Source organism: Mus pahari, chromosome X (genome assembly GCF_900095145.1).
Source record: "Mus pahari chromosome X, PAHARI_EIJ_v1.1, whole genome shotgun sequence".
NCBI lineage: Eukaryota > Metazoa > Chordata > Mammalia > Rodentia > Muridae > Mus > Mus pahari.
The window spans coordinates 38,931,561-38,943,484 of NC_034613.1; the positions used below are offsets into that span (position 1 = coordinate 38,931,561).

Here is an 11,924-nt window from a genome sequence, read left to right on the forward strand (position 1 = left end):
AAGATAGGAGAGGAGAGGAGAGGAGAGGAGAGGAGAGGAGAGGAGAGGAGAGCCTCTCTGTGCCTTGGTTTCCCCATTTGTGCATTCACGGCCTCTGTAGGCCTTACACAAGAAGTCTGAGGGGTAGTGTTTAAGTGAGCACTCAGGCTTCCCCTGAGGAAAAGAAACCAGCAAAGTGCAGATTTTTATTACTGCCAGTCCTGCTCCTGGTTGAAGCAGGAGTCAAAAGGAGAAAATGAAAGTGGACTAATGAGCAAAGAGGGGAGATGAGACAGAGAGTGTGAGGGGCTTTGTTGTTGGCATCTCATCAATGCTTATTGAGAATAGCACAGGCATTGAAGTTTCTGGAGAACCTTGGAGAAATGTATTATCTCTACCATGACTACTTACGTATAGCATCTAATGGGGGAAAGAGTGGGACTTGGATGTTAGAGAGTAGATGGCACGGGGGACGGGGAGAAAAGAGAAGCTACAGAAATAAATACAAGTGGAAGGTACCTGCCCTATTCCTAAAGGGATTGGCTGGCAATGCTGGCACTTTGGAGCCAGGAGAATCCTCCAGCGTCCCTCTCCAATTCTTAGTTCTGAAGGAGTCAAGAGCCCAGTTAGGATTCCCTGGCCAGAGGTCTCTGTGACTGCCTCTGGACTCGGGACATGCAGCAACTGGAAAGGACTGGAGTCAGTCTTGAGACTCTTTAGCCCCAGAAAGAGACCAATGACCCCCAGCAGGGGAGCTAGGATCTGGAGGGAAGAGAAGGGGAGTCCAAGGTCACCTTGTGGCTGAGACAATGGGAAAGCAGTGCCATGTCCCAAGAGACCCATTTGTCCAGTTGCCAGATGTGACTGGCATCTTCTGCCACTGTCTTAAGTTCAAACTTAAAAAAAAAGTTTGCAGCAAGAAAATGCCAGTAATTGGGTGACTAAAGACCAAAGAAAAATAGTAATGAGGGACAGCTTATTTGTTCTCTGTCTCAGGTGATCGTCTCCCCTGAAATCTCTCATAGCCCTAATGAAACACAAACAAAAGTCTCTTCCAGAGAGAGGCTACTTCTCAGCTTCGGATGCCTCCTGTGGTGGCTCTGGGGGTTCTGGAGGTGGCATCTCTTCAGGAATGCTGGTGTCCTCTGCCATCTCATTAGAGTTCATATGCTCTGTTGAGGCCTGAGAAGTAAAAGATACCAGAGTCAACACAGAGCTCTCTCTTTTGAAGTCTAAATGCAGATATTCAAAGGCATTGAGTTCTTCCTTGAAAACTTTCGACCACAGTGACATTAAAGATATGCAGCCAAGGTCACCAAACTTGGACTCTAGACCAGGCTCTCACCATCTGAGCCAGAATGGACCTGCAACTTATTTGAGGTCTATTCTTAACTGTTATGGACAGATGTTTCTACTATTATAAATAATGATAATAAGATAAACCATAAATAATTACATGCAAGCACACCCACCACAACAGAATTTTATACTGTGCTTATTTAACAAGGTCTGACCCAGTTTTCAATCCTGTTTCTGTCCTAACAGAGAATTGATTAGTCCAAACCAATGAAAGTGGTTTCAAATTATGCATATGGTTTAAAATGTCTCCTATGTGATTTTTTTCAATGTTTATTTTCATTTTATTGCATTGGTATTCTGCCAGTATGTATGTCTGTGTGAAGGTGTTTGATCCCCTGGAACTGGAGTTACAGACAGTTGTGAGCTATCATGTATGTATGTAGCGGGAATTGAACCCAGGCCCTCTGGAAGTGTAGCCAGTGTTCTTAACCACTGAGTCATCTCTCCAGGCCCCTGCTAAGTGATTCTAAAATACATCTTCTCCAATATTCAACCGAAAAGCACTAACCTATACTGTTCTTATTTGGGACCAGTTTCATCAGAAAAAAGATACTGAAGATGACAACAATAGCATGTAAACACTGTCCCTTCAAAAACAAAGAGAATACTTAGGAGGAAAGAGGACAATAACCTTTCAAAAAGTATGCACATAAAATAAGATTCTATTTTGAAATAAAGTCCAAATTTAACAATCTATTAGAATGAAAACATGTTTGGCTAGGTTTCAGAATATGACTGCTATACAAAGATTAATTGTGTTTCTCTACGCCCTAATGAGTGATGCAAAAAATAATGAAATCAGGAAATCAACTTCATTTACATTCATGTCAAAAAGAACAAAATAGTTATGCAACAGAAGATACATTTAAAGCTACAGCATCAAAGAAATCAAAGATAAAAAATAAAACAAACAAACAAAGGCAGCCCCAGCTTTTTGGTAAGGGTTCCCTTCCTACCTGGCAGAGAGCAAGTGTCCCATTATATCATGACACAGAAGGACGGTCAGGGGAACAGATATGTTCTTTCTCCCCGCCACCCCCCTCCCGTCTGTCTGTCTGTCTCTCTCCTCTGAGCGTAGGTGTGCATGTAGGTGTGTATGTGTTGCAAGTACCATAGCACTGAGCTCCATCTTTAGCAAAAGATTGCCATGTTAATGGCTCAGAAAGCATGTCATGGCAGCAATAGTCCTCAAATTCGTCTATAGAGTCAATGCAATCTCTGTCAAAATTCCAGTTGGCTTCTTCACAGAAACTGCAAAGCTTTACGATAATCCTAATGTCCATTCAGGATTTCAAGGAACCAAGAATAGCCAAAAACAAACATGAAAACGAAGAGTAAAGCTGAAGAAATAGTACTTCCTGTTTTCAAACGTGTTCCATACTAAAGCAACAGACACAGTGTACTACAGGCATAAGAACAGACATATAAATCAACAGACTGTAACCGAGAGTCCAGAAATAAACATACATTTAAGTCAATTGATTTTCAACAAGAATGTCAAAATAATGGCACAGACTTTTCAACAAATGATAGAATAATAAGCAGATATCCACAGACAAAGATAACTAAATAAATGCATGTTCTTTACTTCTTACCATGTATAGAATCAACCCAAAACAGATCAAAAATATAAATGTAAAAGCCAAAACTACAAAATTCTTAGAAGAAACAGAGGAATTCTTTTTCACAACCTTGGATTAGGTAACAGTTTCTTAGACACCGCACCAAAACAGAAGCAATAAAAGATCAATTGATATACATTAAGACAGCACATACGAGCTACAGAGAGGACTCAATGGGTAACTTCTTGCTGGGTTAAACATGAGGACCTGAGTTTAATTCTTAGAACCCAGGGTTGGGGCGAGCCAAGAGTGGTGGCATGCTTTTCTAACCCCAGCACTGGGGAGGCTGACACGGCAGGGTCACTGGGGTTTGATACACAGCCAGCATACTCTATTTGGTGAGTTCCAGACCAGTCAGAGAGGATCGCTAAACTAACACACACACACACACACACACACACACACACACACACAAGCCAAACAAACGGACAAACTAACAAAACAAGGAAGCTGGAAGGCACTTAAGGAACACTAAAAGTTATTCTCTGACCCCCCACCTACCTACTACACACACACATACACACACACACACACAGAGAGAGAGAGAGAGAGAGAGAGAGAGACAGAGAGACAGAGAGACAGAGAGACAGAGAGACAGAAGACAGAGAGACAGAGAGACAGAGAGAACAAAAGATTTGAATAAATATTTCCCTTGTGAAGATATACAAATGACTAATATTCATATGGAAAGATGTATGCATCATTAATCATCAGGGAAATGCAAATTAAAGCCATAATGAGATAACACTTCACATCTACAGAAGCTAAAATAGAAATGATCTGATAATCTATCAGAGACTGCTAGTGGGAATGAAAAATGGTCCAACCACTTTAGAAAGCATCTCAGCAGCATCCCAAAAGATGTTAATGTTTAATTTCTATAATAGAGCGTTACCAACTCTCTCAGCCAAGAAAAATGAAAGCCTATGTCCATGCAAAAACTTGCACACAGATGCTCACAGTAGCATTTCTTATAATATCCAAAAAGGTGGGCAAGTCACTGGTGAAGCAAACATGATGACTTAGGTTTGATCTCTGTAACTCACCTCGAGACAAGAGAACTGACCCTTTAAAAGTTGTCACGGGACCTCCACACATGTGCTGTGGCATACACATGCCTATGCTCACACACATACCACATAAACACACACCATAGTAATGACAAATAAAATTTTAGAAATAAAAACACAAAATGTGGCAACAGTGATACAATACAGTGTATCCGTGTGATAGGATATGAGTGTGCCATATAAAGGAGTGAAGTCCTGCCACATATAACACAGATCAGCATTAAAAGTATTACGCCTAGGCCCGGGAAGCTCATTGGTATGTGTGAGGCCCTGGGTTCCATTCCCAGACCACACTGCTAAGGAGATAGATGGGTGGATAGATAGATAGATAGATAGATAGATAGATAGATAGATAGATAGATAGATAGATAGATAGATAGATAGACAGACAGATAGACAGATAGATAGACAGACAGATAGACAGAGATAGATATATACAGTTTCTTGGGGGGATAGAGAAGGTTTCTTAATGCAGAGGATTTTTTTATTTAATAGTAACGATCATACAAGCATATAATAAGGAATTGTATATTTTAAATAGACATCATATGGTATGTGCATTGTATCTTAATAAAGATCTTAGAAGGAGCATATTTTAGGAACATATTTTGTGAAATATATCTTGACCAAGGTGCCTGGGAGAATGCTTACAACACTTGTATAGTCTACCAAAGTAAGCACATCACTAACTAGATCTATCATGTTCCTCTCTGTGTCCACAGTTTGGCCTCTATACCATTTTTTGTTCCCATAATCAAGCTACTCTCCAGGCACACAGCAATGCTCTGCATTATTATCCCTCATCTCTAGCAGACAGGCAATGCTCTCCAGGCAGGGCATCATTTGACTCGCTCACTGATGGATCCCTAGCACCTATGAAAGGAGTTGGCACCAAATAACTGATCAATATGTATCTAAGAAATGAGTACATCTTAATCTGTGTCAAGGATACACTCATCTGAAGGCAGTCTCAAGGCACAATCAGAGACAGGAAAGTTGGAGAGATCACAGTTATATTTAGAAGCTGTCGAGTGAGCCTATAAGGTCCCTATCACCTACACAGCATAAGTCCGTGACACTTACTGGGCTCTGTGGCAACAGGCTACTGCTGGTCTCTTGAGTACTTGGAGGTCGACTTCCACTTTCCTCCAACGGCAAAATACCCCTTCGATCCAGGACACTGACAGAAACAGAAGAATGAATCAAGGACTTGACAGTCACTCTTCTATCAGCTCAGTCCCCACTGAACCTTGGTCTGTACATCAGAAAGCACAAACATGCCTTCAGCAATCTGTCCTGATCCCAGCACACATCTGACTTCCATTTACTCTTCCACAAACTGGAGGAGGTCACATTAACCAGGGAGCAAACAAAACAGCCAGCCCATGGTTTTACGGCTCATGGAGATGTGGTGCCCTGTGACAACTTCCAGGTAGACCTATTTGATATCAAAAAGTTCCATGCAAAAGAATGCAGCAGAGCAGGCATGGGGAGAGATCTGAATAGTTCAGCTTAAGAGTCCAGGGTGTTTTTGTTACTTGAGTACCTGGGGGGCAAGGGGCCACAAAGCACTTCACAGCAGTTCTTCACAATGTTGCCATGGCTGTACGGATTCTGCACACGGTTCTTCCCTGTCCATGATCCTTTGATCTGCAAGATAAAAGCCAGGGCTTACACTGAAAAAGTATGTCAAAGAAATACAGGCAGTGTGGGCTAATGAAGAAGTGCAAGAGGCAACAATTACACATTAAGCACATGGTAAAAGGAAGAGAACCAAACTGTACTCTGTTGTCCCGCAGTGCACTTGTGCATGCACATGTGCACAAATAAATAAATTTAGTTTGCAAAGGAAATAGTTGACCATGAAAAACATTTATAAGAGTAAACAAAAGACAAATGTACATGCTCTATTTTTATTTTAAAATACAGTGTACATATGAACTCACAGAGACTGTGAGAGAGTACACACGACCTGCGCAGAATCCCAGCATAGAGAAGGGGTAGAATTCAGTTCTACCACTAACCAAGAAGCTATTTGCCATTGATACCTGCTGGGGAGTGTCACTGGATATAACAACCACACTCCAGGGCAGGCCCCACCCATGCCAGGCAGAGTTGGACTACACAAACAGACTCTATGTTTTGTTTTACAGGGTACAGGGGTGTACTTTTGTTTTGTTTGGCTTTGATTTTTTTTTATATTGGGGTTTTCTCTCTCTCCTTCTTTTTTTAGCTTGTCTAGAATTTTGGATTTTCCTTTCTTTCTTTTAAGAGAAAAAGAACATGAAGTCAGGTGGGTATGGAGGTGGGAAAGATCTGGGATGAGTTAAAAGAGGAGACAAATATGACCAAAATATACTGTACAAAAAAAGTTAAATAAACATTAAATTTAGGTCTGAAGAGCTTCTGGTGTGTCTGAAGACAGCAACAGTGTATGTATAAATAAGTAAATAAATAAATAAATCTTTAAAAAATTAAATTTAAACTATAGTGTATAAGACTATAAATCCTGCCATTAACAAAAGTGATATGTTGCTGGGCAGTGATGGCCCATGCCTGTAATCCCAGCACTTGGGAGGTAGAGGCAGGCGGATTTCTGAGTTCGAGGCCAGCCTGGTCTACAGAGTAGATTCCAGGACAGCCAGGGCTACACAGAGAAACCCTGTCTCGAAAAACCAAAAAAAAAAAAAAAAGTGATAGGTAGAGGGCAACGTTACAGGGATTTATTTGTTCAACTATATTTTCTCATTATCCATAATGAATATGAGTTGGTAATTCCTTAAAAGTAAATATTAATTTGGTGCAAGTATCCTTCTCTATTCCAAACTTAGAAGAACCAGCTAGCTATGTCATTGTTGTTGGCCTGTTTTGAGACAAGGTCTAGCTACATTGCTCAAGCTAGCCTCTTTGTCACTATGCAGCCCTGAATAGCCTTCCACTTGACATCTTCCCGTCTCAGTCTTTGTAGCAATAGCAAGCACTGCGATTATAGGAGTGTTCCATCATACTGGGACTTTGATTAGTCTTTAAGTACCCATAACTAGTTAAAAGACATGTCTAGCCAACTTTTCAAATTCTTTTTAATGTTCTAGAGCTCCAAACAAAACTGTCTGCCTTGTATTTAATTATCTCCCAATCCAGGGTTTTTTCCCCACTTGGCTCATCCCTCCAGGCTCTGGATGCACACTTGCTTTCCTAGCAGGTAACATGGGAATGGGCGTGGAGAGGACACAGAGCAGAAAGAGAAGGTTGACTCACGTCTTCATTGGTGGTCTGGTTGAGAGCCACAAGGAAAGTGTGAAATCCAGTCAGCCCCACAACAGACCAGAGAGTGAAGAAGCAAATGAGGACTTCCAGAACAGTGAGGTTAGGTTAAGGAATGTCAGAGAACTTATGCTAGGTAGGGGGCTTGATGCTTCAGTTCATATTTGTGAGATCGGTCATACCCTCTTTGTCTCTTGGAACAAGTACCACAAAAAGCCAAATTATGTGCATATAGCTATAGATGAATTCTAAACTTCACAGGATAGATCCCTTATGAAAGATAATGCATTTCTGTTTATTCACTATGAACAAATCTCTAGCATCTGCGCTGTGTATCATTTCCCTGTTTGTCATTGGCTCTTTGAAGAGGACATTTCAGAAGATGCCAAAGCCAAACAATGGTACCCACCACTGTTAATGGAAATCCCACCAAGAGTAAACGTTATAAATGAAAAACATCAGTGGGATGGAAACAAGATGTGGTTCATCCAAATCCCTTCTAAATCCCCTTTTCAGAAATGTAGCAAATAAGAAATGCATAAAATAAGCCTTGACTGAAATAGGAGGGCAGGACTTCCAGCACATAGCACAGAAGTGCGCTAGAGGAGCCAAGGCTGAGCCTGGAAGGACCTGTGAAGGACAGGAGGGGCCAAGAGACAGGTGAGAGGTAAGCCTCCCATACAGTCCTGACAAGTTTCCATTCTAGTTGCTAACGCTAGGACTACACTTGGTAATTTTAGGCTTTGGCATTCACTGACGTCTGGAAAACTAGATAGTGGGAGAACTGCAGGGAGAAAACATGCTGGCAAGCAAATTCAGACGGCTTCACGCGGACGAACTGCCAGGGGAGGATATGTTCCAGGAGTTTCTTTCAGTGTCTCCAGGAAGCCAATTTTCAAGGATTCTGTGAAATTGGGAAGAGGAGCAGAAAGAAAAATTAGTGACTTTAGTAACTATATATATATATATATATATATATATATATATATATATATATATATATCAACTACCTACTTCCTCATCTCCCTGTCCTGTGCTATATACCCTGGCAAGAGAGAAGGTCCTACTGGGGCAAGGGTAAAGAGTTTCCCCTTGATCTGCAAGCTGGTGACTTGAGTTCACATTCCCAGCATGCTCTGATGCTTAGGCACTAGACCAGAACTGGGAGAAACCAAATACTAGGTTCCCTTTCCTCTTCCCAGTCCCAAAATATAGACATGTGGTGGGACAGTAACAGATGAAAGAAATCAGAAGTAGTCTAGAAAGACCTTCTTCTCTTCTATGCCTCTCCCTTGTGTGATATTGAGCTTCGAGCTCCTCCCTTTTCGAGACCACTTGCTTAGCTCCACACTCTACCGGTCCTTAGCTGCTTTGTGTGTGCACATGCAAGCATGTGGGGGTGGGGGGTTCCATCTCTTGACTATACCACAATCCACTAACAGGCAGAGGTCCTTCTACTACCCAATACAAAGATATATCTTACAAGACAGAATGAGAGGGTGTAGAGAGACAAATACATGCCCAACCTTTTTGAGCATTTCTGAACCACCTGGTACCTTGGATGTGGCTCAGAAATTATGGGCCCATTCTTAGCAGCAGATGGCCAGAGAGACCATAATAATCAGTAAATATCTACCAATGTGAGCTGAGACTTGTAGTCTAGCTCGAGAGCAGACAATAGTACTTGAGCAACTGCACCACCATAAATCCAACCTCCCTTAAGCTGTTCTACCCCCCCCCCATTGTCAGCACAGTCTCTGCTGTGTATACTCACTGAGGGCCACATAGACGATGTTAAAGGCGAAGACATAAATTGTGAGGAGGGACAGAGAGAGGATGAAGAGGTAGAAGTAGCGGTAGTTCCTCTTTCCAACACAGTTTCCCACCCAGGGGCAGTGATGGTCGAAGCGCTCTGTGGGAAAAAGAAAGCTCAATGCTAAAACCCCCCTGGAACAGGAGCAAGCCTACCTACAGTGCGCACAACAACTAACCCAAAGAACTCAAGGAGCTGGGCACACCTTTAATCCCAGCACCTGGGAGATACAGGCAGGCAGATCTCTGAGGATGAGGCCAGCCTGGTCTATATAGTGTGTTCTGGGCCAGCCAGAACTACGTATTATCTGAAAGAAAGAAAGGAAGAGAGGGAAGGTGGTAGGGAGGGAGAGAGAAAGGATGGGAGGGAGGGAGAGAGGGAGGGTGTAAGGGAGGGATGGAGGAAGGGAGGGAGGAAGGAAGGACAGTTGACATTCTTTATTAAAATGTTTTCACCACTAGCTCCTTCAATCTTGGGATGGCTAATCTTTCTTATCAACTTGATAATCTCGGGAATCAACAAAACTCAAGCCTGTGGGGATTTTCTTAATCAGATTATTTGATCCAGGAAGACTCACCCTAAATCTGGGTCACATCTTCTGATGGCAGTCCACATTAAAAAAAGGACACGGAAAAAGGAGCATAAACTAAAAACCAGACTGACTGAACGTATACTGAAGACCAGAAGTTCTCTAGGAATCCTGCAGGACTCTAGCACCAAACTGAGACAGCTGACACATCCAGTCCCATGGACTGAGTTACTACTCACTGCATTCTTGGCCTTTTCATCAGGAGACAGCCATGTAAGCCATTCCAATATAGATACACACATATATTTATTCTAACAGCTATGTCATTTAGCCCCGACTAAACAGATCTTCATAACTATATTGAATGCCAGTTAAAAAAAATATTTTCTCACTTGACAGATCAAGAGACAAAGGCTTTAAAGAATCCAGTGATCTGGGTTATTCCGTCAGTTAAGGGCCGAGGCATTGCTTTTCCCAGTAAAAAACAAAAAACAGCAACAAAACAAAAACAAACAAAAAAATCTTAGAAGATGGACCTATTAAATTCAGAAAATAAATGTGAAAAGTGAGTACTGTGAATTGTTTAACCTGTATTTCTTAAATATATAAATCTACAATACACTATTCTTACATCTGTATGGCATAGCTCAATGAAACAGAAAGAACACAGAAACCATCTCTACAATATGCAAGAATTTACCATCTAATAAGCACTATTATAAAACAGAAGTATGGTTTCGTGAATAATTATGAGACAATAGGCTAATTGGTAGAAAATAAGGTTACATTTTTTTCTTCATACTATTTGCCAAAATAAATTCCAGATGAATTAATTAATTGTTGTACATAAAACAAATTTAGATCACAAAATAATGACAAAGAACAGATATAGGACTTTGCAAGCACATAAGTAATGCAATAAAACAGGTCGGAGAAAAACAGGTTTTACTCAGGAGGCAGGGACAGGAGCAGTTCTACAAGTTTAAGGCCAGTCTGGTCTACATAGCAAGCTTTACAACAGGCAAGACTAAATAGAGAAACCCTGTCTCATAAAACAAACAAACAAACAAACAAACAAAATGACTTTTTATCCATTAAAAATTCTAGAGAGCCAGTGCGATGGATGGCTCAGTGGCAAAAGGCACTGATTTTGCAAGCCAGAGAACCTGAGTTGGCTCCCCAAAGCTCATAAAGGCAGGAGTGAATCAATCCACAAAGTTGTCCTCTGACCTCTACACACATGGCTTAGCACACAAGCCCCACCCATGTCAAACAAACACACATATGATGCATTCTCTCTCTCTCACTCACTACACCATAAAAGAAAACAATTAAAGAGAGAAAACAATCATATGTATACATATATATGCCTGATTTAATGAGAAATCTTACGAAATCGATAAAAAAAGATACTTCCTCAAGAAAGGTACCAAAGGCTACCAGAAATTAAGGAAGTTTTCTTTTCTTTCTTTTTTTTTTAAGACTGTCTCAGTAATTAGTCATAGGGTGGGGCCTTAATTCACTCAGATTTAAGAAGAGGGTGAGACATTAAAAATATGTGAGCACACAAAAACAAAACCCCAAACACTAAGAGCCCAGCAAGGAAGAAGCCATCTGCAAGGCAAAGAAAGAGGCCTTCCCAGAAACCCTGTTGTCACCTAGATCGTGGATTTTCCAGTCTCCAGGACTGTGAAATATGTATACTCTGTTGATTAAACAATCCAATCTACAGCATCTTATTATTGGAACCCAAGTAAAATCCAGGTATACAGTCAGAAGTTCACTTGCTAGTTCATATGGTATCATCATGTTATTTTCTGAGGAGCTATCTGACTATTTCACACTGGATACACAATTTTACATTCCTACTAGAAATGGAAGGAGGTTTTACCTTCTCCACATTCTTTGCTTCTCTGTGTAGCCCTGGCTGTCCTGGAACTCACTCTGCAGACCAGACTGGCCTCGAACTCAGAAATCCACCTGCCTCTGCCTCCTAAGTGCTGGGATTAAAGGCGTGTGCCACCTCTACCCAGCAGTCTTCTCCACATTCTTAAACTCCATTTAAAAAAAAAAAAAAAGAGGATCTTACAATGTAGCCCAAGCTGGCCCTGGACACACACTTTTCCTGCTTTAACCTCCCAAGGGCTAGTATTACAAGTATATACTAGGGCTGGTGAGATGGCTCAGTGGGTAAGAGCACCTGACTGCTCTTCCGAAGGTCTGGAGTTCAAATCCCAGCAACCACATGGTGGCTCATAACCATCCGTAACAAGATCTGACGCCCTCTT

At 41.4% G+C, this 11,924-nt stretch overlaps 1 protein-coding gene across 2 annotated transcripts in view; it reads right to left on the minus strand.

The window, feature by feature from the left end:
- Positions 1-22: 22 nt before the first annotated feature.
- Positions 23-11,924, minus strand: part of Zdhhc9 (zinc finger DHHC-type containing 9) — a 41,117-nt gene continuing 29,215 nt past the window's right edge. For both annotated transcript variants that reach the window (XM_021187592.2, XM_029534456.1), the window contains exons 5-10: positions 9,069-9,206; positions 8,150-8,198; positions 7,289-7,391; positions 5,577-5,680; positions 5,114-5,210; positions 23-1,161 (exon numbers count right to left, since the gene is read on the minus strand). In XM_021187592.2, coding sequence (XP_021043251.1) covers positions 1,045-1,161; positions 5,114-5,210; positions 5,577-5,680; positions 7,289-7,391; positions 8,150-8,198; positions 9,069-9,206 — 608 coding nt within the window. In that variant the 3' untranslated portion in view covers positions 23-1,044. The remainder of the gene's footprint in view (positions 1,162-5,113; positions 5,211-5,576; positions 5,681-7,288; positions 7,392-8,149; positions 8,199-9,068; positions 9,207-11,924) is intronic.